This window comes from Lissotriton vulgaris, chromosome 4_1, assembly GCF_964263255.1.
Source record: "Lissotriton vulgaris chromosome 4_1, aLisVul1.2, whole genome shotgun sequence".
In the NCBI taxonomy this organism is placed as follows: Eukaryota; Metazoa; Chordata; class Amphibia; order Caudata; family Salamandridae; genus Lissotriton; species Lissotriton vulgaris.
Window position 1 is genome coordinate 1,739,911,528 of NC_141691.1, and position 24,349 is coordinate 1,739,935,876.

Consider the following 24,349-nt stretch of genomic DNA (forward strand, 5'->3'; position numbering starts at 1 on the left):
ACTCCGGATTAATCTCTGGGGCCTCCACACCAGGGAGATAGGCAGCACATGGCAGTGACATGGGGAGGGAGCCCTGGTTCATTGAAAGTGCAGAGGAGGGCAGAACATCCACATACCTTCAGTGCATTTTAAAACATTTTAAATAATGTCTCCTTGGAGCTTCATATTAAGTACAGAGGCTTTGAAAGTGGCCTACATGGCCTATAAAGGTCCATGCTGCATCGCTTGAGGTGGAACCTTTTCTACCTACTCTGGCTGCCGGCTGGGTTCGTTGATCTACTATGTCTTCGAGGAGGTCACTATGCTCTTTGCCTTAGTCTCCCAAACTGATGTTGATAATGCAATAGAATTTCGACTCCTTGGAGTGTCTTTCCATGGAGTAGTTCAATTACTATTCTACTCACCTGACCAATCTATCTCTTTTGTGACCTCTGTCTGAGTGGCTGCAAGCTGCCTGGCAGCAATTAGCAGCTGCCGAGCCCCCTTAAAAAAATGTATATGCGACACTGGAAGGGGAGTGGGACAGGAGAGGGCAGGGAATATTGGGGAGCATAGAGGCAATGTAAATCAAAATGCTCCTGGGCAGGACATGATCAAGACTAGGGAGGAAAGTCATTGAATCAGGAGCACACATTCTCACATGGCTACATTAGGCCTGGTTAAGAAACACCATTTTACATGATCACGTTCTTAAGTAACCTTCGCTCCCTAAATACGATGACATGTGACACATATTCATATGCATACACATACAGGTTAATATTCTTCTAACTCAGTTTTGCTTACACTACCACTTCATAGGCACTCAATCAGAACACCTTGAACATTCTGTACAAGGGCTAAGTTCATCACGCAATATGTTGTTATTTGTTTTGGTCGCTCTGAGACAGAGTTGTCTCAATAGAATAAACAACAGCGTCCTGGCTGGGGCTTCGGCACGGTAATATGGAGGATGTTATTATATATGACATCATGCCTTTGTTTAGACAGAGAAGCATTTCACAGGCACTGAGAGGTTAATCTTTGCCGGAATTCCAGCTCAGCTTATTCCTGTTTACCTAGTGCGAGGGATGCTGTCCAACTCTACACCAAGCCTGGAAGCTTGATGGCACTAACCCACAGGTAACAGGGAGTTAGATCTCCCTACAGGGATTTGGCAGATTAGATCACCGTAGACATGATAGGTTAGGATGCGCTAGGTAGGAGTACAAAATATTACAGTGCTTATATGCAAGCATATCGTTTCTGTAATAAGCAAAATGGTTGAACTGCTAATCTTTTCCACCATTCTCATAATGTTAATCACATCATTCTGTTTATTCATTTGATTATTGCAGCACAAGTATTTTACTTAAGAATCACAATGCTTCAATAAATGTTGAAACGCTGTACTGTATGTTTCTTGTGTATCTCTTGGGGTATGCATAAGTAACTAAGTGAAAGGGTTCGAAATCTGTTACCATGATTTCCTGGGGGAGTTAGAGTTGTCATGTTCTGAGGTTGCACATCCATTTGTTACCCTGTAAGGTTAGAGTTACAGATGGTGCACTTTGAGCTAGCAGGGCTTTGGCCAACATATCCAGACAGTGTACGTGGAATCAGTCTTGCACAGTTTTGATGGTTATGTTGTCCAACAAACGCACAGTTTTACTTGGAAAAGTACAAGCCGTACAACCACATCTTAGATAGACAACAAAGTCACCCCATCATGAGCGAGTGACTGAATCAAAGGCCAATCTAAATATTTTGGAGACAATGAGTCTGCTTACCAACAATGGTGTGGTCTTAAAAAATATCAAGTTTCATACATCGTGCTACAAAAATATTGTGGCAACAATAGCTACAACCAAAATATCAAGAAGGTAAGTATATGTTGGTAATCTTAGGTGCACTGTACTTAACTCCACAGGTAAGTGCCATGACGAATCATTTATCTTGAAAGTAATTAGATATCAAGTAGTAAATCTTTTTTTTTTTAAGTGTTTTTTATTAGTATCATGAGTAACATCAAATAGATATATATACAATATCAGACAAGTCATATAAGATAAGGCATCAATCAAAAACAATACTAACAATCAATATTTCTGTTTAATCATTAAGACATAATTACTCCCCAAATTTCTTGTACCTTCCGTTTTTGCCTCCGTCCCTTAGTTATCGCCAAAGAGTTTTCCATATTATAAATGTCTTTAACTAAAAGCCACCATTCCATGACCGTGGGGGGATGACTTTGTATCCAAGCCCTGGCAATAGTTAATCTGGCACATGTAAAAAGTATATTCATCAAGTCCCGAGATCTATTCTTTACCCCAGCAACTCCGATCAAAATTTCCAGTTGCGTGAGTATAATTGGCCTAGCCATTTTGGTCGAGATAACACCAGCTACATCCTTCCAGAAAATGGATAACTCGGGGCATGAAAAGAACATATGAACAATGTTTGCCCCCTTGAGTGCACATTTAGGACATTTTGTACGATCATTCGATTCGTTCGATTCATTATTACAAGCCCATTTTAGAATCCTGTCTGGAGAATAATACAGTTGAAACAAAGTTCTAAACAGCTGTAATTTCAGACTAGACGATTGAACTGCATTATTTAGGCTATTTAGTGAGGAGGTTATCATATCTGGTGTTACATTCACATCCAGCTTTGTACTCCATTTTTCTGCCACCTTACTGATATCATCCTTGTGTAAGATAGAGAAAGTCTTATAACCACAGCTGATCAGTGCCTTGTCAGAATCCCTATACATACAGCTCCAGATTTCGGATTCAGATATACTATCAAGGCCTGTTCTACGGGTAATATAATCCTTGATCTGATTGTATTTAAAGCAAGCCCTTTCTGGTAATTTATACATCATCTTTAGCTTTTCAAAAGTAGAAAATCCAGTATGGTCATACAGATCTCCCAGATTATTTATGCCATTATCCGAAAACATAAAACTAGCTGGATCTTGAAAAACACCTGGTAACCCTGGATTATACCAGAGTGGTGTTTTAGCATGAAATAGGGAGATATTATTCCTATTAAGGATAGATCGCCAGATATTTACTGTGTCTCGAATCGTCTTGAACCGTACTCGTTTAAAGTAGTTGGGGTCATTGAGTCTGTACAAAAACATAATAGCCTCCCCCCCTAATATGAATTTATGAAAATAAAGACATTTGTCGGGAATAAGTAGGCTGCGAAAACGAGTTAAAAAAGCAGCCCAATAATATAATTTAAAGTCTGGTAACCCAAGTCCACCTTGGTCATAGGGGAGTTTAAGCAGAGATATCGCCCGTCGTGCTTTCTTATACCCCCATATGAAGCTGCTGATGATACCCTCCAGTCTGCTAAAATAAGTATTACATACTCTTAAGGGTATAGACCGGAAAAGATATAGAAATCTAGGTAAGATCTTCATTTTGATTAAGTTAATTCGCCCCAAGATCCCCATTGGAAGTTTGTGCCATTTCTTAAGAAGAAGAGAAGTTTCTTTTAATAAAGGTTCATAGTTAAGTGCAATTATTGAATCAAGATTGGAAGAGATTTTTACCCCGAGGTATGTTGCCACATTACATACTCCATCCATTGGTGTAAGTAGAGTAAAATTTGTAATTATTTGCGTTTTGCTGATATTTAACCTATACCCTGATGCCATACCATATTTATCTGCTTCGATACCTACACCTGATATCGCATCAGGGACATTTGTAGAGAAAACCGCTACATCATCTGCATAAGCAGTTTCATATTCATATTCATAAGCTTTTATTCGATTTGAGAATACAAATCATACAAGCGACATTAAATACATCACCATATATACACAATTAGTACACAATATTCACATTAATGGTGTAAAAAAGCTAATATGAATAGAAACATATATGTCAATCATGGGCAGCAGTTAAGTTTAAAAAGAGATAAAAGCGAAATAGGGATATATACAAATAAGTACAGACAGGAAATCAATTAATTTAACACACAAATGGAGTTTCCTGGCAACTGTACATTAAAACAAACCAAATCCAAACCGCTCTAAAGGCATAGGAAAGTGAGTGTTTAGTGTATAAAAAGGACCTTACAATACATACTATAGACATAAAACACAAGTGACCGTTCCAAAATTCTAACTATTAAAAAAAAAACTGTTATGTACAGACAGGGATGTATAAAATAAAAACAACATTATGCATTTCCTGGCAGCTGTACATCTCAAAAATTTACAGACAGGTAAGTATCAAAAGGTTACAGTACTATACTTTTCCTGGCAGCTGTACATTTCAAAATATAGGTAGCCATAAAAAAACAAATATCCACATTCTCCATTGAGGATAGAAGTGTTAATGCGGTCTTTGTGGTACGAGTATTGTATTTTATAAAAATAGGCTTGAGGTATTTTAACCTAAGGAAATAATAAAATTTACAAAAGAGTAAAAAATGGCAGCAACTCTGGCGTGAAATGTTGTCACATGGGCAGGGAGTCTCTGATCTGACTTTCTGAGTTGGAAACGCAACAAGGTGGTGGACAATACCCAATCTGACACGGATTAATACAAATTGGTGTGATGGGCGAGTCACGTTCACAAGGTAGGGTTGTAGCCCCGGAGTTAGATTCAGGTCTTTATAAAACTTCACGGTGGCTAATTTACCGTACACCTTGTCCCGCTCCCCTTTTTTAAAGTTTAAAAATGTTAACTTAATTTCTTTTTTGGGGATGACATCATCTGCATAAGCAGTTATTTTTAGTGCTTTAAGGCCATTTTTAAACGGTACAATCATCTCTTGCTTGTGCAATGCAATCAAGAAGGGTTCTATTGCTAAAGCAAATAACAGAGGAGACAGAGGACACCCTTGTCGTGTGCCACGTTTAATTGGAAAGATAGGTAAGCATTGTCCTGAGTAGCATACTTTACCCCTTGGTTGATCATACAGGGATTTAACCCATTTCAAGTACTGACCTTTTATGCCGAATGCAACCAGAGCTGCCCAGAGGTAATCCCACCCCACGCGATCGAATCAAGTAGTAAATCTATACTTTACATGCTCACCTGCTCGGTATTTTGGTTGTCATTGTTTTTGTTATGATATTCTTGTAGCACGGAATGTCTGTAGTCGATACTCTGACATACAGCTCAGACAGGTTAAGCTGTTTGTAGCCCTAAAAAGAGTAGGTCAGCATGTCTAATAATTTACAAGTAACCAGCTCTGCGAGGTGTATGTTTGATGAGGGTAGCATTCAAAGGGCATGACGCAATAGACAAAGGGAAGAGTATGGGAGGAATTAGGATGAGCATCTCCATATAGACCATTACAGACACTTTTTTCAGCCCTGAACATTCTTGTGACAACCTAATGCATTATGAGTGGTGTAGTCTTGCTTTGGTTTCATTAAACTAGTTAGACTAAAACACCAGAAAATAATGATTTGTAGGGGAAAACTGGAGACATTACCCTTAATGACCTTGACTAATTGCCAATAAGGAGTGAGGTGGTCACCTTATGGCAGTGGTCTTCAGACATTTTATTGCAGTGCCACCCCTGTGTGTAAAAAAAAAGAAAAAATAATCAGACCCCATACAGCAGCACATTTTTCACAATTGTTCTATTAAATTGGCAATGTTTAAATATTATTTTAACATATTTAAATATTGCACTTAAACTGTGTTACCTCTTTTAAAAATGCAATCAAATACATGATTGCCAAACATACTATTCTGGTCAGCCAGGCAGTTTGATTATCAGAAATGAGGTCGGGGGGAAGGGGCGGTTGAGGAATATTTGTAGACCCTTCCCCTTTCACACCCACTTTCAGACAGGATATAAAGGACAACAGTTGTTCTTGATGGGCCATTACAGAGTGGCTTACTGCCACACACGTTTTCATTGAAAACCGAGCACTGATATCTTCATGATGCTTCCGATGGCCTGGCACTGGTGCCCCCACCCCTGCGATCAATGAAGGCCCCCCCAGGGGGCCCGACCCCAGTTTGAAGACCTCTGCCTTATGGGAAAACAGGTCTTATAACCATCATGTCTCATTAACAAATGTTTTATTGTTGTAGTGATCGACGTGTGCAAGTCCATTGACCATGGCTGTGAACACATTTGTGTTAATAATGAGAATTCGTACGTCTGCTCGTGCTCTGAAGGATACACACTGGGAGAGGATGGGAAAGAGTGCCGCAGTAAGTAACACCCCTACTCTTTGCTATGGTCCCACCAACCTTCTCTAGCCGTAATGTTTACATTTCCACAGTAAGAACTGAGCATCTCTGACTTTGCAACACATTATGTCAATGCAAGTTTTCAATGCAAGTTTGGAATAAAGTTGGGTCGAATGCAGCCAAGTTATGTAATTAAAGAGATTTATTTTTACATTGGTACATTTATTTGTAATGGGTCCGTGTTAAGTTCCTTTGACCCTGAAATATAGCAGGACAAATGCATATGATTATGTGATTACTATTAGTCTGTGTTTCGCCCGGCTTGAGGACAGACTGAGCTCAGCAGCAAGGAGTAGACCTCATCCAGCAAATCAAGAAGCAACCATCTGCTGCCAGGTGTGGCCAGTGCAGTAGCGTTTAACTACTGGTTTTAGATTTGATGAATAGGAAAAAGTGGGTGCATTCACATTACATCATATAAAAAGTGCTGTTGCGGCGTTGGACTTAAAAAAGTAGGAATTCGGAATAGAGCACTCGATGTCAAATTAAATATTGACCATTTTGTATCTTGAATCGTGAACCTTGAAATGGAGAAATCAGTTCAGTTCAACCTAACTCGGGAGTGGTAGATGTCAATATCCTGAAGCTCCACAAGCCAGCAAAATACTCAATCACACATGAAAGGTTGAACTACTAGTGACAGCTTCCTCCCTGCATGTTTGCAAAGTCCATCTACTGGGCTGATTTATCTGCCTACTGCAGCACCTTATACTCTATTCCGTATCAAAGTCTGTAATTATTCTTGCAATAATAACCTGCATTCCTATGCTTTTTTTAATCCTGGTAGTGGACGTGCTGGACTTTCTAGCATTTTTCCTGATAATTCACTTGTTGATTCATTTTTCATTACGCCTTGCACATGAGCAACACCTCTACAATATTTGTCCTACACATATAATACAACATTCTTGTGATTTATTCACTCTCCCTATTCTCCTGATGTTGTGGTTTTTAGCTCTTGCAACCTGCTTAGATGTTTTCTAATGCAGAACCACCATCAACTTGGAAGCGTCCCAGTGCGCCATTTTCAATCTGTTATCTTTAACTTGTGAGACTACATCCCTTCAAATCTCTACTCATTTCACACTTCTCTTACTGTGTCATCTGCACCACAATATAAGCCCCACATTTTCATCTCAAACATGCAGTGCTTCTAGGCAGATCCCTGTATGATGGAGCTGCTTCTGAGAGTGGCCTCTGCGATAGTGTTATCCGTGCTCCCATCACTGCAAACTCTAAGAGGCCGTGCTCCGTGTGTTCCAAACTCCTAGGGGCACTATGCACCCTAGTGCTTGTTGGGGGCAGGTCACAGGATATTAGATATACACATCCGAACATACATCTTCTCCGGCTCAGCTTTCATGAACAGGTTTTGCTGCGGTAAACTCCAAGAGGCAGCATAGATCCCCAACTCAGAGTGCATGCATCTCCTTGAGCAATATGCACCCTGATGCTCACAGGATCAAGTTATTGGGTTGGTGGACTAGTTGTCTGATGTCTTCTCTCCCCTTCCCCAGTAATATTAAATAGGAGGGTGGCACTGTGCTTCTATTGCATTTCAGATGACAACTGTCCTCCTACCCCTGAACTGCCCACTGCAGTAGGGCTCACATAGTTACAGGTCCAGCAGCGGTAAACTCCAAAGCCCTGCATGGAGTCTTGGTTGCAGGCCTGTTTGCTGTACATGGAGCTTCCTGGGCCAGTATTTTTGTTTTGTTGGTTTGAATTGGTTGCTTTATTAAGGATCATCTGGAGTGGAGACTTTCTGCTGCTGCATGATTGGATATGTTGGTTACATATTTGATTCTTGATGCAGCCAACTCAGCTGCTCACCATGTGAGGTAGTATATTGAGGACCGGCATGTGGCACAACCACAATGCCTGTTCTATAGGGTAAAGATTCATTGTATTTGTGGCTACAAATCTAGCAGCCTTCGTGAGAGGTGTGGCTGCAGTCCATGAGAAGTATATGACACCTACTGTTATGCTAGTACAGCAATAAACATATGCAGATCTGCCATATTGTATTCCCCAGGCTCACACAATAAGGCAGCTGTGTTTGATCTCAATCAAACATTGGGGTGAAGCTGGATTTCCACATGTAAACCAGAGGTAAGGCATATAGCACCACACGTGGTAGTTCTCTCTCTGTCGTTTTAGCCTATTTTGGTGCCCTTGCCAAGTAGAGAGTTGTTTTGCATTGGGGGAACACATTGTATTCCATCATACATCTGCAGTCTGAAATAGTTTACAAATGCAAAAAGAACAACTGAAAGATGGAATGCTGAACAATGTGAAACACCAGTGGTATAGCTAGGCCTTATGCCCCTACGCTTTCTGCCCATCATGGCTAAGTGTGAGGTAAGAGTGTGGAGAGGAGGCCGCAACCCCCAAAACTCGTTCCACCTGGGCCGGGCCCCCTCCCCCATCCACCGTTTGATACGTGACTGGCGATCACTCATCCCTAGTCATAAATCTGGCCCTAAATCCATCATTTTTTTACTCAGCCAAATGCAAATCAGTCTTGACCCTCCGCCCAATGGGAACAGTCCAGCCCGAACTGCCAGGCCAGGTCCTCTCTGGACTGCAAACAAGTATTCTAGGAACGGTTCAATCACGTTCAATCCCTCACTTAAACAGTCACGCACCTACTAAATAATCCAATCAGGCACATGTAAATCCACTCATTCTTCAATACACCTTGGCATAGATATATATGAAAAATATTTAAACTTTACAGAAACACACATTCACTTCACTGCATGATTTCATCAGTGATGTCATTTGAGATGCCATCAGTGATGTCACTGACCATGTCATGAGTGATGTAATATGTGACATCATCAGCATTGCATTGCGGACGCGCGAGTTATAGTTAGCTCAACTAATTATAACTGGCGAATTTCTCTGGTTTTATATGAGTCAAATGTCCAACTAACTACAAGGTCCCTGAAACCTATGGTTTTTTCTGTGAATTTCTAAGGTTTTTAAATGCTAATTCCTAACTATAACGTTTGTAAAACCTATGTTTTTTTCAGTGAATTTCAAAGGTTTTTTAAATGTTAATTTCATATTTTAATATTTATAAAACCTATATTTTTTCTAATTGTTTTTTAATATTTTGCAACTGTCTTATCCTTTTTTTAACTTTAAAAATTATCGAATGTTTTATAACTTCCCCCAAAAATATGTATATAATTTTTTTTGTAGAAAACTACAGTCCCGTACCAGTAGTCTACCATGCACGATCAGCACGCGAAACCTATCCACCACATTTAAATGAGGCACATTTCGTATCCGACGGTTTTGTGGCACCGTGTCCCGCGTAACAACATATACATATGAGGTTGCGCCAGCTGCTAGTTTGGTACGCAGTACCAAGCCGCACGTTACATCATATACATAAAGGGTCGCGCCCGCTGCGCTTTGTGTATGCGACGAGTGCACACTGCCACGCCCTATGTTACGTCATAGACGTACGGTGTTGCGCCGCGTACTCTATTCCCTCTTTTTTTGTCTCAAAACTATATGTAAATAACTTTAAAGTGTATATGAGAACAAGCGATAATCAAAAATATTTTAAACATTTATATATTTCTCACTGTAATAAACGTATATTATAGTACATATATTTTCTCAAAATCACGTCAGGTGCGGTCTACTTACGCGCTGGGTGCGCGATTGCCATGTGACCATAAAAAAAAGCATTTCATTAGTTCATAACATTTCCCATTGTAACAGATCGTAAACACCACCCATTTTAGTCAATCTCTGTACTGCATTTGATGAGACACACCTATTCTGCTTAGAGAGCTTTTTTCTAAACTTTTTGCTACATACACATATCTTACACTACACACATCATGCAACAATCATCTTCATCAATATTCATACTTTGTAAAGTAACCTTCCACAGGTGATAGCCATACACCTAAAAGTTACATAACTGAAGATTTCTCCACTACCAGAGGTTGCATACACTGTCCACAGCACAATGTAATGCGGTACGGCCCAGGGGCAGTATAATGCATAGATAATGAACACAGTAGCACAGACCACTTTTCTATTACGAGGGTCACATATTCAGTGCCGTCTGTGCTGGATGTGTGTGGGGTGAGTGTAAAGCAGCCGTTGGGGAATGGTTGCTGCTAGCATCAACTACAACAGTAATCATTGGATCACACACAGAGATTCAATATTAAAAGAATCGATAAATTGTGCTGCAGTAAGGTAGGGACAGTAGATGTGAAATAATACAGAAAAAATTATATCGGAAAAGAACCACAACTTGTGGTATACTGACACAATCAATAGGTCTGAAATAATACACAAAAAGATTATATCATAAACACTGCATCAGTTCTAGTGCACTCGCATAACCACATCAAAAGCATTCAGCATGTGCACAGCCACGGGCCGTACTAGGCCCGTGGCCGTACTAGGAGCAATATCTTTGGCCATCAACAATGCAATCATCTGCAATAGAGACTCAATTTGAATTGTGAACAGTGCTGTGTCTAGTTTAAACCAGACCGAGCGGGCAGCAAAGTTCCACAGCCACGTGGCATTGACTTCAGCTCCACAGTTTTCAATACGTGAAGCAACAAAAAAGCATTTGCGGAGCCTGCAATGATGCGTATGAGTGGTGCAGACAGAGCGCACTGGAGCAATGTATTTTCCAACAGGACTGTGTCATCTACAATACCGACTCAATCTCAAATGTGAACACTGCTGTCTGCAGTGTAGGCCAGAGAGAGCGTTCAGCAAGGGCCCACAGTCACGTGGCATTGAATTGAGCTCCACAGTTTTTAATCCGCGAAGCCACAAAGACCGTGTGCGGAGCCTGCAATGATGCATATGAGTTAGACAGAGTGCACTAGAGCAATGTCTTTTCCTACAGAACTGCGTCATCTACAAAAGAGACTCAATCTGAATTGTGAACACTGCTGTCTGCAGTGTTAAAAGAAGGCAGTACTCACACACACAACCATGAATACTTTTTTTCACTGCCTCTTCACAAAATACAACATACATTACAGAAAACTCTGCAATACATAAATCAACACAATTCGAATTGTGATTTCATCTGTCCACAGTTTACACTATTCACTGTTACTTTTGACTTGCAAGATTAATTAGGTCACTTTATTAAACCTATAACTAATCTAAAAAAAGTTCTTCAAGCAACTATACTAAAACAATATTGTGTATATTTCATTAGACTTTGTAGTTACTTGACTACTGGATTCTGTAATTAAACCACTCCCATCGATCTAAATTGTGAACCCTGCTTACCGCAGTGTAGGCCAGAGGCAGTGGTCATTAACGCTCACAGCCATGTACCGCTGGATTCGAAAGCACGGACTTGGTTGCACCTGATTGGAGGGGGTACACAGAAATCAACACAGACTTTAACTTATGACAACCTCAATCATAGAATCAAGTCCCCGTTTTACTGTTCAGACCTGCTGTACCGCGGTATAATCCACTGACTGGTATTAACAAAGCACAATTATCATGTGCGACAGTTAGCTACGCAAGCACAGAGTCTGATGCACCTCAACAGAGGGAGTGCTATGAAAACCAAGCAGCAAGTCATATCGGACATCTTCCATTGTGGAATCAAGACACCGTTCCACTGTTAAGACCTAGAGTTGGTTGCACCTGATCGGCGGTGGTAACAGAAATGATCACAGACTGTAACTTCTGACATCCTCAATCATAGAATCAAGACCCCGTTTTACTCTTCGGACCTGCTGTACCGCGGTGTACTCCACCGACTGGTGTCAACTAAGCACAATAATCATGTGCAACAGTTAGAGTTTGTTGGACCTCAACGGAAGGAGTTCTATAAAAACCAAGCAGCATGTAATATTGGACATTGTCCATTGTGGGATCAATACACCCTTCCACTGTTGGGACCTAGAGTTGGTTGCACCTGGTCGAAGGGAGTACCTTCATGTCCACTCTGAGATGCAGTTCTAACATTGCCCATTGTGGGATCAAGACACCATTCCACTGTTGGGACCTAGAGTTGGTTGCACCTGGTCTAAGAGAGTACCTTCATCTCCACTCTCATATGCAGTTCTAACATTGTCCATTGTGGGATCAAGACACCGTTCCACTGTTGGGACCTAGAGTTGGTTGCACCTGATCAGAGGGGGTACACAGAAATCAACACAGACTTTAACTTCTGACATCCTTAATCATAGAATCAAGACCCTGTTTCACTGTTCGGACCTGCTGTACTGCACCAACTGGTGTCAACCAAGCACAATATTCATGTGCAGCAGTTAGCTATGGTAGCACAGAGTCTGATGCACCTCAACGGAGGGAGTTCAGTGAAAACCAAGCAGCAGGTAATATAGGACATCTTCCATTGTGGGATCAACCGCCTGATTCATCAATGGGCCGTTTTGCGAGCCCCTAATAGCGAATCATAGCGATTCGCTATTAAGGACTCGCAAAACGGTAATCATGTAGGAATCGCATAATGAAATGCGATTCCTACTGATTCCTTATTTGCGATTAGCTAATTGCTAATCGCAAATAAGGAATAACTCGCCATTCATTCCTATGGGCCAAAAGGCCCATAGGAATGAATAAGGAGTATTCCTTATTTGCGATTAGCAATTAGCTAATCGCAAATAAGATTGCGATGTGAAGGGTGCCAGGGGTGTCCACAGGACACCCTGTAGCACCCCTCAAATGACATTACACACAGGTGTTGCACACACACATGTCCAAAGGACATGTGTGTGTGTAACATGCAACTCAGAAAAATGCATTTAAATGCATTTTTCTGAGTTTTCGCAATTTACCGCGAGGTCTGACCTCGCGGTAAATTGCGCCTAGAAATTGCGAATTCGCAAATGTAAATAGGATGTTGAATTGCATTTAAGGAATCTCAAATAGAGATTCCTTAAATGTCATTCCTCGCAAAATTGCGAGATCGCAATTAGCGATTTTTACATTTGGGATGCTGAATCCCAAATGCAAAAATCACTCTCGCAAAGGGCCGGATTCTCAGAATCCGGCCCCTTGCGAGCGCAAAAAAGCATGATGAATCTGGCGGCAAGACACGGTTCCACTTTTGGGACCTAGAGTTGGTTGCACCTGGTCGAAGGGAGTACATTCATCTCCACTCTCAGATACAATTCTAGCATCGTCCACTATGGTATCAAAACACCGTTCCACTGTTGATACCTGTTGGACTACTGTGTTAGTAGTATACGATTCACTCCACGCTGCTGAGCCTCAGGCTGTGCGCTGTGTGCCTGTGTCGCGGTAGCCAGTGTTAATCTCAGGAGCCTTCCGAGCTCTCTGACCTTGGCCCAGGAGTTTTCCGCCGGCACGTGGTGGGCCCTTTTTCACATACGACTGTGTCGAAAGGTGAACTGTGGGACATATATGCGTTGCAGTGGCCATGACGGTTTCTAGATACCAGCACGCTGAGAGCATCATTCACGCAGCCACCTTTGCTCACGGCGTCAACCTCGTGGCAGTGTAAGCTGCGAGACCTGGCAGACCTGGCAGACCTGTTTGCCATTCTGGAACAAAACCACACCCAGAGAAACGTGCTTCTTCTTTATACCCCTACGCTACCCTTGCGTACGCCGAGCCAGTCCACTACGCGAAACATTTGGGGGGAAGGCACATATGCGCTACCTTTTCGTAATCTTCCCTACTGACTGTACTATCATGGTTGCGTCCACTGTCTACTTCACTTAATAGACCATCAGTGTATGTTGACATGTACATCTCTGTGGTCTGCATACTCAAGTCTGCCCGGCACATCCCCTCAACACTTTGCATTGTATACTTTTATAATCGAGAATCACTTGCCACCTTCGCACATACTTTGCTCCCATCTTTCCCTGCATTCCGCATTATGTGGCAGAGGTGCTATGCCATGTTTGCCTTGTGTACATGGCTAGCCACGGTTCCCACAGTATGTTGTGTCGTTGAGTCTGCTAGGTGTACATGTCGTTTGTCTTATTGTATGTGATTATATAAGGTACCACGTTTATTCACGAGCAGTGGTTTCTCCCATTTACATATCGCTGTCTTAAAGAGCACACAGAAGTTTTTTTCACATGTGAAAAGTGCGACCACAATGGCAGTCATTCATTACTATCCAAGAATGTCCAACTACACGGCGCTTCTAAGCTAACAGCCCCCAATCTTGCTTGCTTTTTTAAAAGCACGCCAACTCCCACAATCAGACCAACATTCACACAGCTTTCTAACAGCATTTATCTGCTTCTCAATTACATGCACTCCTACGGAAAGTGAGCTGGCATACCGCATGTCCTTACTGTCTCAAACCCAGTAACATCCTGTGGTAATGTCTGTTCCTACCCACACAAACTAACTCCCAAACTTCAACTTGGCCTTCAATCCCTACTTTGAAAACAGATTTCATTAAACAAACCAAACTGAAAGCGCTTTTATTCACAACAGAAGTCTGCCTCACTTCTGCAAGAGAAATTTATCGACTGCAGATACCACAAACTTCAAGTAAAATACACTCCCTTTTAAATGCGAACCTACAATTACACTTTGTGAATTGTTACACAATTTTCAACACATCTCACACTCAAGATCTGGCACACTTTTTTAACACGGTCTCCTACTGCCTTCTAACACGCTTTCAAACTGTTTTTCTTTTTAATACCAGACTTCATTCATTCGATCATCTCTGGAATAACAGGTACAGTGCCCATAATTCTCGCTCTCTTTGCGGCCATCCTACTACGAATTCTGTCTATAAAAAATGGCTACGCTCTTTGCGGTAACAACTATGTCCGACAGAATACGCCTCTACGCCAAGCTACATCAATACTGTAAAAAAATGGAAAAACTTTTTGGATTCCTGCCTCTGTCTATTATTGGAGCCAGCCACAACATAACATTTATTTACACATACGCAATACACGTACAACCATCTTTTGTTTACAAAACTTGCCCATTCAACTGGCAAATGGATCTATGCCTTGCCAAAATCCCAACAATAGCACCCGATATCCAGCAGGTTAAGCAGTATCTTGAAAACTATGAACGTGATTGTTCTGGCAGTGGAGCAATGGCAAATGCAATGCAAAAATGTATCGTGGCGAAATGGGATTTCTGTGCAGCCGCAAAAGATCTCCTGCAACGTGCGACCTTTCACAACCTCGCAGATTGCCAGCCAATTCAAATTGCGCTCCAACATTCGAGGAACATTACTGTCCCTTCGAGGATATGAATTGGATCGCTTAACTTTTCTCACACAATGGCAACAATAGCCTCTTGGAACATTACGCATCTCAAACCGTTGAAGAACTTCTGGACTGCAATCTCCTTGACTTGCAAGAAACTCATGTTATTCTGGAATGGATTTTTTCCATCTTTTTTTTACTTTTTCCTTTAATGTTTTTATAATACACTTCAATTCTACTACTTTGATATAATAACTTTCTAAGTATACTCAGACATTTGAACTCTGTCATCATTATTGCCCCTTATCTCTCCACTCTAACCAGAGATCGGTGATGTATGGCCTATGGAAAACGCTATTTACTTGCTAATTTATCCTAATCCGACATCCATTTAGAAACCACGTCTATTCTTTGTGCACACGTCTCTCGACCTGCCTGTTACCCACGAAGCCCTTTCACACAAATTTGCTCATACTCAGCCTCTGCTCACAACCTGGCGATAAAAAAGAAAAAAGACGACTTTGTTTAGGAACTGGTTAGCACAGTGTGGTAATCGTATCCTACCTTTATTTTCATTATACAATTTAATCATTCATGTCTAATAGCTATTGATTATCTCACATAGAACTGTAACATGTAATGTGGAATCCACTAATGCAGGGGTTTGGGTTTCAATACAGCAGAAGCGGTTGGAGTTTGTCTCAGCTCAAAGCCTTAGCTCTGTACACAAGAATGTTTTTTTTAAAACAGCTGAAGACAATAATGTATGGTTTGACTTGAAAGGTACCGAATGATCTTCTCAGAAGCGCAATGTTTGTATTCCTCCTCAAAGTTCCAATGTGGGTAGAACTAGTACCAATTCTGACATGCACCACATTGAATCTACTGTACAACAGATTGCTGACTGTTCGACTGTTGATAATTTTCTATTACAAAAAGCATTACTAGGGTACATAAAAAGTTTAATGATTACATTTTGGAAATTTTTGTTCTTACTTTTCTTAAAGAATTCATGTGGTAATCGTACCCTACCTTTATTTTCCTTATAAAATTTAGAGTCATTCAAGTCTAATAGGTATTGTTTATGTCACATGGCATTGTAACATGTAAAATGAAATTCACTGATGCAGGAGCTTACGTTTGAATACAGCAGAAGCGGTTGGAGTTTGCCTCAGCTGGATGCCCTTGCACCAGTGGGTCCAATTCTGACACTTAAATAAAGACACTTTCTATATAATTTTCAAACTCCATCCCTTTATTACACACAGCCACTTTCTTCGACACACCTCGTTTCACCTTTTGACTTCTGTGGCATTGGAGCATTCTTCAGTATATTCTTCATGATTATTTATTTATTCCTGCATGCTAAAATACTGCATTTGAGTCTTCAGACCGGAAGGGATGAGTAGTTCGCTTCCCACTCCCTGTATAGTATAAATGCATACTAACACTACTTGCACAGGTATGCTACGGCGGCCAGTATCCTACAGCGCCCACAGCACATCACTTTACAGCAATAAGCTCACGACTTAGACTCACAGTTTCACTCCCAAGTCTTCAGCAGAGGCGGCTGGTCCATAGGGGTGCCGGCGCAGCACCCCACTCGGCAGAATCAACAAGGAAAACTGCTCACGGGCATCAAGAAATGTAAGCAGACGACAGACGCAATTCATCTGTTTACATTTCTGGCCTGTGCTGTCAGCTGTTTCACAGCCTCAAGTGTGCATGACAGAGACATTCAAAAAACGCACAGTGCATGCACGCAGGCGAAAGCAGCAGGAGTCCAGAACTGGTCTCCGACTGCGGGTCTGCAAGGGGCACTTTTAATTTCAGCATTTACATTACATTAGGCACGCTGCGCATGCCTAGTGTAGTACAGGAGCCTGAAGATAGGATCCTGCTCGGGCGGTGACATACATTCGCCCCATGCCCTGTCAAATGGCAGGATTTCGCTGAGTAGCCGCCCCAGTCGCATCCGGTCTTATGATTTGCCACTTGCCATGAGAGGGCTCGGAGATGTGATGCGACATGGGACCGGCGGAGGAGATGCCTCATCCTGGTAAGTTTATTTGTTTTTGTTTTATTTAATTAATAGTCTCCCCCCCTCCCCGCGCATACCACCCTCCCCCCATCATGCTGGCTGCGACTGGTTAATGGTAACATGTTTATACAGATGCTGGCGGGCCCTGGTATTGATTTGTTGGGCTGCCAGTGAAATAAACCTCTTTCTTTTTATCTTAGAAATGTTGAAACGTCAAAAACGAGAATAGGTGGTTTCAATTAAATCACGCTATTTCTAATTTGGTAACTATTTTTCTCTGCGGCTTCTTCTTTCTTTGTTTTACTTTTATCCCACACATTCTCACACACTGTCTCGTCTGCTTGCATACATGCACAAATACGCGCACACACACTAACATACATTAAACTACCTCCTACATACACACCTCAACCCTCGCCCCCCAAACATGCATTGTCACACCCTAAAACATACTTGCCTAATCTACAGACAAATTATAAGACATGGGGAATTGGGAATCCCAATCATTTCTGTTGCATGCTCTTTCTCTTTTTTCTTTGTTTTTGTAGTTTTATAGCGCGAACTCGGCCCATGGGCAATAGGGCATACGAGCGCTTAACATGAGCACCAGTTACATCGCACAGAGTCGGCTTCATTTTTTACAGTCCAAACAAGCTACCTGCCTACTGGGAAAAATATCTATGTAATATCTCGCCACAAGAGTAAACAGTCGAGACTTGTGATTCTAAGAACATGATATAACTCAGAACCTTTAATGTCAAAAAGTAATTTCGATTTATTCACATGGTCCTTATGATGCCAAAAGGCATTTTGATTTTATGACGTTTGTTTGCATGTTAGGTGGTGACATAGGTATTACGTGCAGCACTATTGTGATGAGTGAGCTGTGCAGATAACCTAATGAAAGCGCTAGTGGAGTGTGCTGTCAAAGACAGAGATATGCCTTACACAATACCACTTTTTGTGATTGTGCGCACAACAGCTTTTTGACCCGTCAAATTTCTGTTTCCATGTTCTCCAGTTCACTTCAGGCATATGTTGTGTCTGTATTTTGCAAGCCTATATCACCTGCTGCAAGACTGAATAGTTCGACCTTCCACAGGCTTTAAGGGAAAACACCAGAATCGAAGTTCTTATTAAAAGTCCCAATAGGTTGTTAGTACGCACATCGAGTTCTCTGAAGGGTGGTGAAACAACGATATTATGTTCATGGATTAGCAGGATACCAGAGTATTGCCTGCTGAATTAAATAATACTGCTCCGTTTCAAAAACTCCCTCAGCTGCTGTATGCTTAACTCACCCTAAGCCTATATGGTGTTACTGCTTATATAGTGCTGTGCAGAGTGCATGCTTGCATGTGTGTGCTGTTAAGTCTGTTTGCCTTTGAGTGCTATAGTGCACCAAGGTCTGTGAGTTCCATATTGCAATTCCACTCCAGCAGTTGTATCCAGCATACTGTCTGCCGTACTCACTTCATTTCTTGTGCGTGCTGCCAGGTTTCAGGCTGAGCACCTACTTCCTCCAGGTTATGCATCTGGATTTACACCACCTTCTGAGGCTCACCCTCTACTTAAGGCCTAAGGGTGATACAAGACACATGTTACAAAAGGAATCCCACAGCTGCCACTAGGCGCTGGAGGTGAGGGAGGATAACACCACTTTCACCACTTGAATTTTGATCACTGCCACGCAAAACCTTTGGAGTTTGAGCTTGAAAATGCACCATTTACCCACTCTTTTTTCAAAATGTTAGATGTCCGGGCTCATTGCTGAGCTCGCTCGCCACGGTGCACACTGACAGAAAGTTTACGCCCCGCCACTTTCAAATGTCACCAGCCGCCCCTGTTCTTCAGACCAGTACCAGTGAGTAGTTTGCTTCCCACTCCTACTATACTGTAAACACATACTAACACCACCTGCACAACTATGCTACAGCGCCCACAGCACATCAGTTTACAGCACTCAGATCACAGTTTAGGCACACAGTTTCATCCCCGAGTTTACCAGTACCTCACCTCAGCACCATCTCACTCTAGGCAAAACAGCACTTTCACACCGGTAAGGGTAAATACTTTGCTTCGGCCAGTATGGTACAGCGCCCACAGCACATCAGTTTACAGCACTCAGCTCACACTTTAGGCACACGCTTTTATCCCCGAGTGTACTGGCACCTCACCTCAGCACCATTCACAGAAGGCAAAACAGCACTTTCACACCGCTAAGGGTAAATACTTCGCTTCGGCCAGTATGGTACAGCGCCCACAGCAAATCAGTTTACAGCACTCAGTTCACACTTTAGGCACACACTTTCATCCCCTAGTGTACCGGCACCTCACCTCAGCACCATCTCACAGTGGGCAAAATAGCACTTTCACACTGGTAAGGGTAAATACTTTGCTTCACACTTCCTCTATAGCACACCCTAACCACCCTACAGAGCTCACAGTGCTCCTACCCTCCTCTTTCCTACTCTTTTTGCCATTTTTTTCCCTTGTAACACCTCAGCCAATCAGATGCCAGAATTCCCAAATATCAATATCTGTAAATTTCGATATTTCTCAAAAATTACTGAATGGATTTACACCAAATAAACAAAAGCGTGCTTTCTAGACCAAGACCCTTCTCCCTGCCAAATGTGGGGTAATTCCTTTCACCTGTTCGACCTGTAGCCTTGTCTAAAGTTTCCTACAGCCACTGCCGGCAGTGGGAGTACCTGCAGGGCGGTGACGTGGGGAGGGGGAGAGGCAGGGTGGGGGGTAGTAATATATGGATTATTGAGTTTTACAGGTGAGTAAACATTTAAATAAATAAAACAAATTTTGTTGCGCGCACTGCATCGCATTTGGGGTTGCAGTGCACTCAACAAAATGTGTTTTATTTATTTAGATGTTTACTTACCTGGGAAACTCCATAATCCATACATTACTACCCCCTACCCTGCCCCTCCCCCTCCCCACGTCACCGCCCTGCAGGTACTCCCACTGCCGGCCGCGGCTGGTTTCCTATGAAAATTAACATGGAGAAAACATGTTTTGGGACCCCCTTTTATCTCGGCCCCCCCCTTGACAAACCACCCCCAAACTTTCAACATAGGAGCTGATATGAACAAAGAATTATTTTTAAAATTTTATGAAGATTCATCAAACGACGCCAAAGTTATAAGCATAACAAAAAATGTACTTCCTATGAATACTTGATCCTAACTATAACTACCTACTGGCAACCGCCAGTAGGTAATATATATATATATATATATATATATATATATATATATATATATATATATATATATATATATATATATATATATATATATATATATATATATATATATATATATATATATATATATACATACATATCAAGCTCCAAAGTTGCCCAGGCAATGAGTCGCACTCAGAATCAGCGGTAACCAGAGTCTTTATTCAGGTAAAAACATCGCCTGCAGCATGATCCGGTTTAACAGCCTTTCCATCCTGTAAGCCTGACGCGTTTCAAAGGGTAAACCTTCTTCCTCAGAGGCTGGATGGATCCGGTTTTCGCATGCCACACCTCCTTTCTTTAAAGCCAATGTCCACGCCCTCAGATGGGCTGTTCCTATGACTCAGTGGGGCTTATGGGAGATGTGGTCCTCGCATTACATACTGTTCCTAAAGGTTTAAAGCCCACAGATGGGCCTCATGCAGCAGTGTCCGTTCTGAATCCTGCGCTGAAACGCCACCAAAAGGCTCCATAGCTGCGGAACCCGTGGCCCTCCAATTCTCTCGGGGTGGTGCATCCATCCAGCCTCTGAGGAAGAAGGTTTACCCTTTGAAACGCGTCAGGCTTACAGGATGGAAAGGCTGTTAAACCGGATCATGCTGCAGGCGATGTTTTTACCTGAATAAAGACTCTGGTTACCGCTGATTCTGAGTGCGACTCATTGCGTGGGCAACTTTGGAGCTTGATATACTGGCGGCAGACCCAGCCGCCGAGGACGCACCACCCCGAGAGAATTGGAGGGCCACGGGTTCCGCAGCTATGGAGCCTTTTGGTGGCGTTTCAGCGCAGGATTCAGAACGGACACTGCTGCATGAGGCCCATCTGTGGGCTTTAAACCTTTAGGAACAGTATGTAATGCGAGGACCACATCTCCCATAAGCCCCACTGAGTCATAGGAACAGCCCATCTGAGGGCGTGGACATTGGCTTTAAAGAAAGGAGGTGTGGCATGCGAAAACCGGATCCATCCAGCCTCTGAGGAAGAAGGTTTACCCTTTGAAACGCGTCAGGCTTACAGGATGGAAAGGCTGTTAAACCGGATCATGCTGCAGGCGATGTTTTTACCTGAATAAAGACTCTGGTTACCGCTGATTCTGAGTGCGACTCATTGCGTGGGCAACTTTGGAGCTTGATATATATACATATATATATATATTCTAGTCTAGGGATGGTATTAAGGAAAGAATATGTTTTCTGATATAATCGTTTCTGAGCTAATTTGTTTGCTCAGAGGTATAAAGCCGTAAACGAGATATAATCCTCATGAAAGAACCCGTGGGTAGTTGGTAATAACAAAATAATCCCCCTAGCTCTATTTATGAAATATTACTCTCTTATTTTTAGTATAGACATGCAGCTATTTTAAGATCCAAAGTCTCCTTTTAAATTCGTTTTTCCATTAGTAAATGTACAAGGAGTGACGCTGTCATTTGTTAAGAATGGGCCTATGTTTCACTGTTTCAAAATTCAAATAAATTTCCATTAGGACTATGGAAAAAAACGTATATGCTATTCATAAAACACATACTTGGTACCTGATATGTTTGAATTTGTTCAAATACAATACGTTTTGGGTGCAAAAAACCGTGTGAATAAATTGTCTTGCATTTCTCTTGTATGTATTATTTGATCAAATGTCGGACCAGCTGCAGTTTTGGAAATGATAAAGTGGGTGTTCCTGTTTGTAGCATGCTGAACTGAAACTCACAAGAGTGTTAACATCTTCCTTTCGCATTGTTCTTTTTAAAACAGCATGGCTTTAGGAAGAGCGTGTTTCCTGGCCCTTGATCCTCACTGAAATGTTAACGTGAGAAAGTGGAAGTGAAATAGAAAAGAATTCCTTCTGCTTCTGCAGCAGACATTGTTTCAGAACAGTGTCTGGTGCCCTCTATCGTACATAAATGTACCTGCGAGCAGAAGCAAGGACATACTTTGGTATAATCCTGTGGCTTGGCCTTGGTCTCGCTATTCCAACCCAAGGAGGTTACCTTACAGCTGAAAAGCTGATGCTGGAGCATGTTTATGGGAAGAATTAACAGCATGCAGGTTTCCCAAGAATTCATGTTTATCCTTCACAAAGTGACTTCACTGCTTGAGAGTCTTAACCCAATACCGCCAATCCTGCTGGATGTGCCTAATAACATTTCTAAAAAACAACAACTTTGCATAACCCCCTGAGGTTATTGCTGGCAAACTAGCTCCAAAACCAAACATTGTTTCCAGGGGCGGTCCCTCCGCAATGGGGGAGGAGCGTTGTACCACTGGCTCATAGCCAGCAGCAAAAAATAGAATACGATATTTCAGTATTGCTTTAATTTTTAAAGCCACTGGGCGGCTCAATCAACATGTGCCGGGAAGGGCGGAGCCGAGGCATGAGAGGAGGAGAAAGAGTGCGAGTGCACTCCCTAAGTGCTCATGTGTGTTTGGCCTACCGCCTCAGACCAACCAAAACTCACATGCACACTTAGATTTCTCTAACCCGGCTGTATTGAACAGCCGAGTTAGAGAAACCCCTCAGGCAAATCCTGCTCTGTAGCGCATGAATTAGACAGGGAGTCTGTGATGTAGGCCCATCACCAAGGTGCCATGCAGGAGGCATCCGGTGGCAGGTAAGTTTAACTTTCTTTTTTTAATGTTTTATTATCATTATTATTATTATGGTCCCCCTGCCCAGCACATTTTGTATGTGGAGGCCACCACTGATTGTTCCCTCTCTTAAATCTTTGCGGAGCTGCAGGTAACAACAAACAAACATTGTGCACTCTTTTCCCCATTTAACCTCCTGAAAATACTTGCCAGACACATATATACCAGTTGTGTATGACACATGTTCACAAGGCCATCCTTGCTTCTCAGTACCTCTACATGACCAATCATATACAAAGATGCCTACCAAACCACAAATGCAGCTCATAGTTCCAATGCTAGTACAAGTATATATTTATCAGATTACCACAGCAGTTATAATGAACATAAATTATGGGCCCCATTAGTAAGGCGGGCGGACTTTGCCCGCCTGCCATACCCTCGGGAACCGGGACGGCGCGCTGAGGGTGCGGGGGTACCGCACTCCCGATTAGCATGCGCCCGCCACACTGGTGGGCACATAGAGCATCTGCAACATTGTGGCGGGCGGTGCAGCAATGCCACAGAGGCAGGTTGTGTGTTTCAATGCACAATGTGACATGCACCGCCCGGTGCCTGGCACATTGTTCATTGAAAGGCAGGGGGGTACCCCCCATGTGCACCCCCCACCCCCTCCCGGAGTCCATGGCAACGGGTCCCCCAAGCAGACTCTGCATGCCTTTCCGTGGCGGCATAAATGCATGTTCAAGGCCACATTCTAATATTGCTGGTGGTGTCTTTAAGACACTGCCACCATATTGAACCCTTTTCGGCCCGGTCGACATGTCGATCAGGTGGAAAATCAGCGGACGGTCTTTCCATCCGCCGTGGACCCCCCAGCCATTGTAATATGGCGGGGGTCTTTTCTGCAGGGATGTTGGGCAGATCGCCACCGCCGGGCCCGCGGTCACTACCGCCTGCCTGGCACGGGCGATCCGCCCACCATCCAAATGAAGCCCTAAGTGTCCACACCCATTAAACACAAGGAAATGGAGAGCACT

The 24,349-nt window shown here is 42.5% G+C and overlaps 1 protein-coding gene across 2 annotated transcripts in view; it reads left to right on the forward strand.

Annotated features, from left to right (window-relative positions):
• Positions 1 to 24,349, forward strand: part of MATN2 (matrilin 2) — a 565,117-nt gene that overhangs the window by 454,482 nt on the left and 86,286 nt on the right. For both annotated transcript variants that reach the window (XM_086966035.1, XM_086966037.1), the window contains one exon: positions 6,060 to 6,182. In XM_086966035.1, coding sequence (XP_086822161.1) covers positions 6,060 to 6,182 — 123 coding nt within the window. The remainder of the gene's footprint in view (positions 1 to 6,059; positions 6,183 to 24,349) is intronic.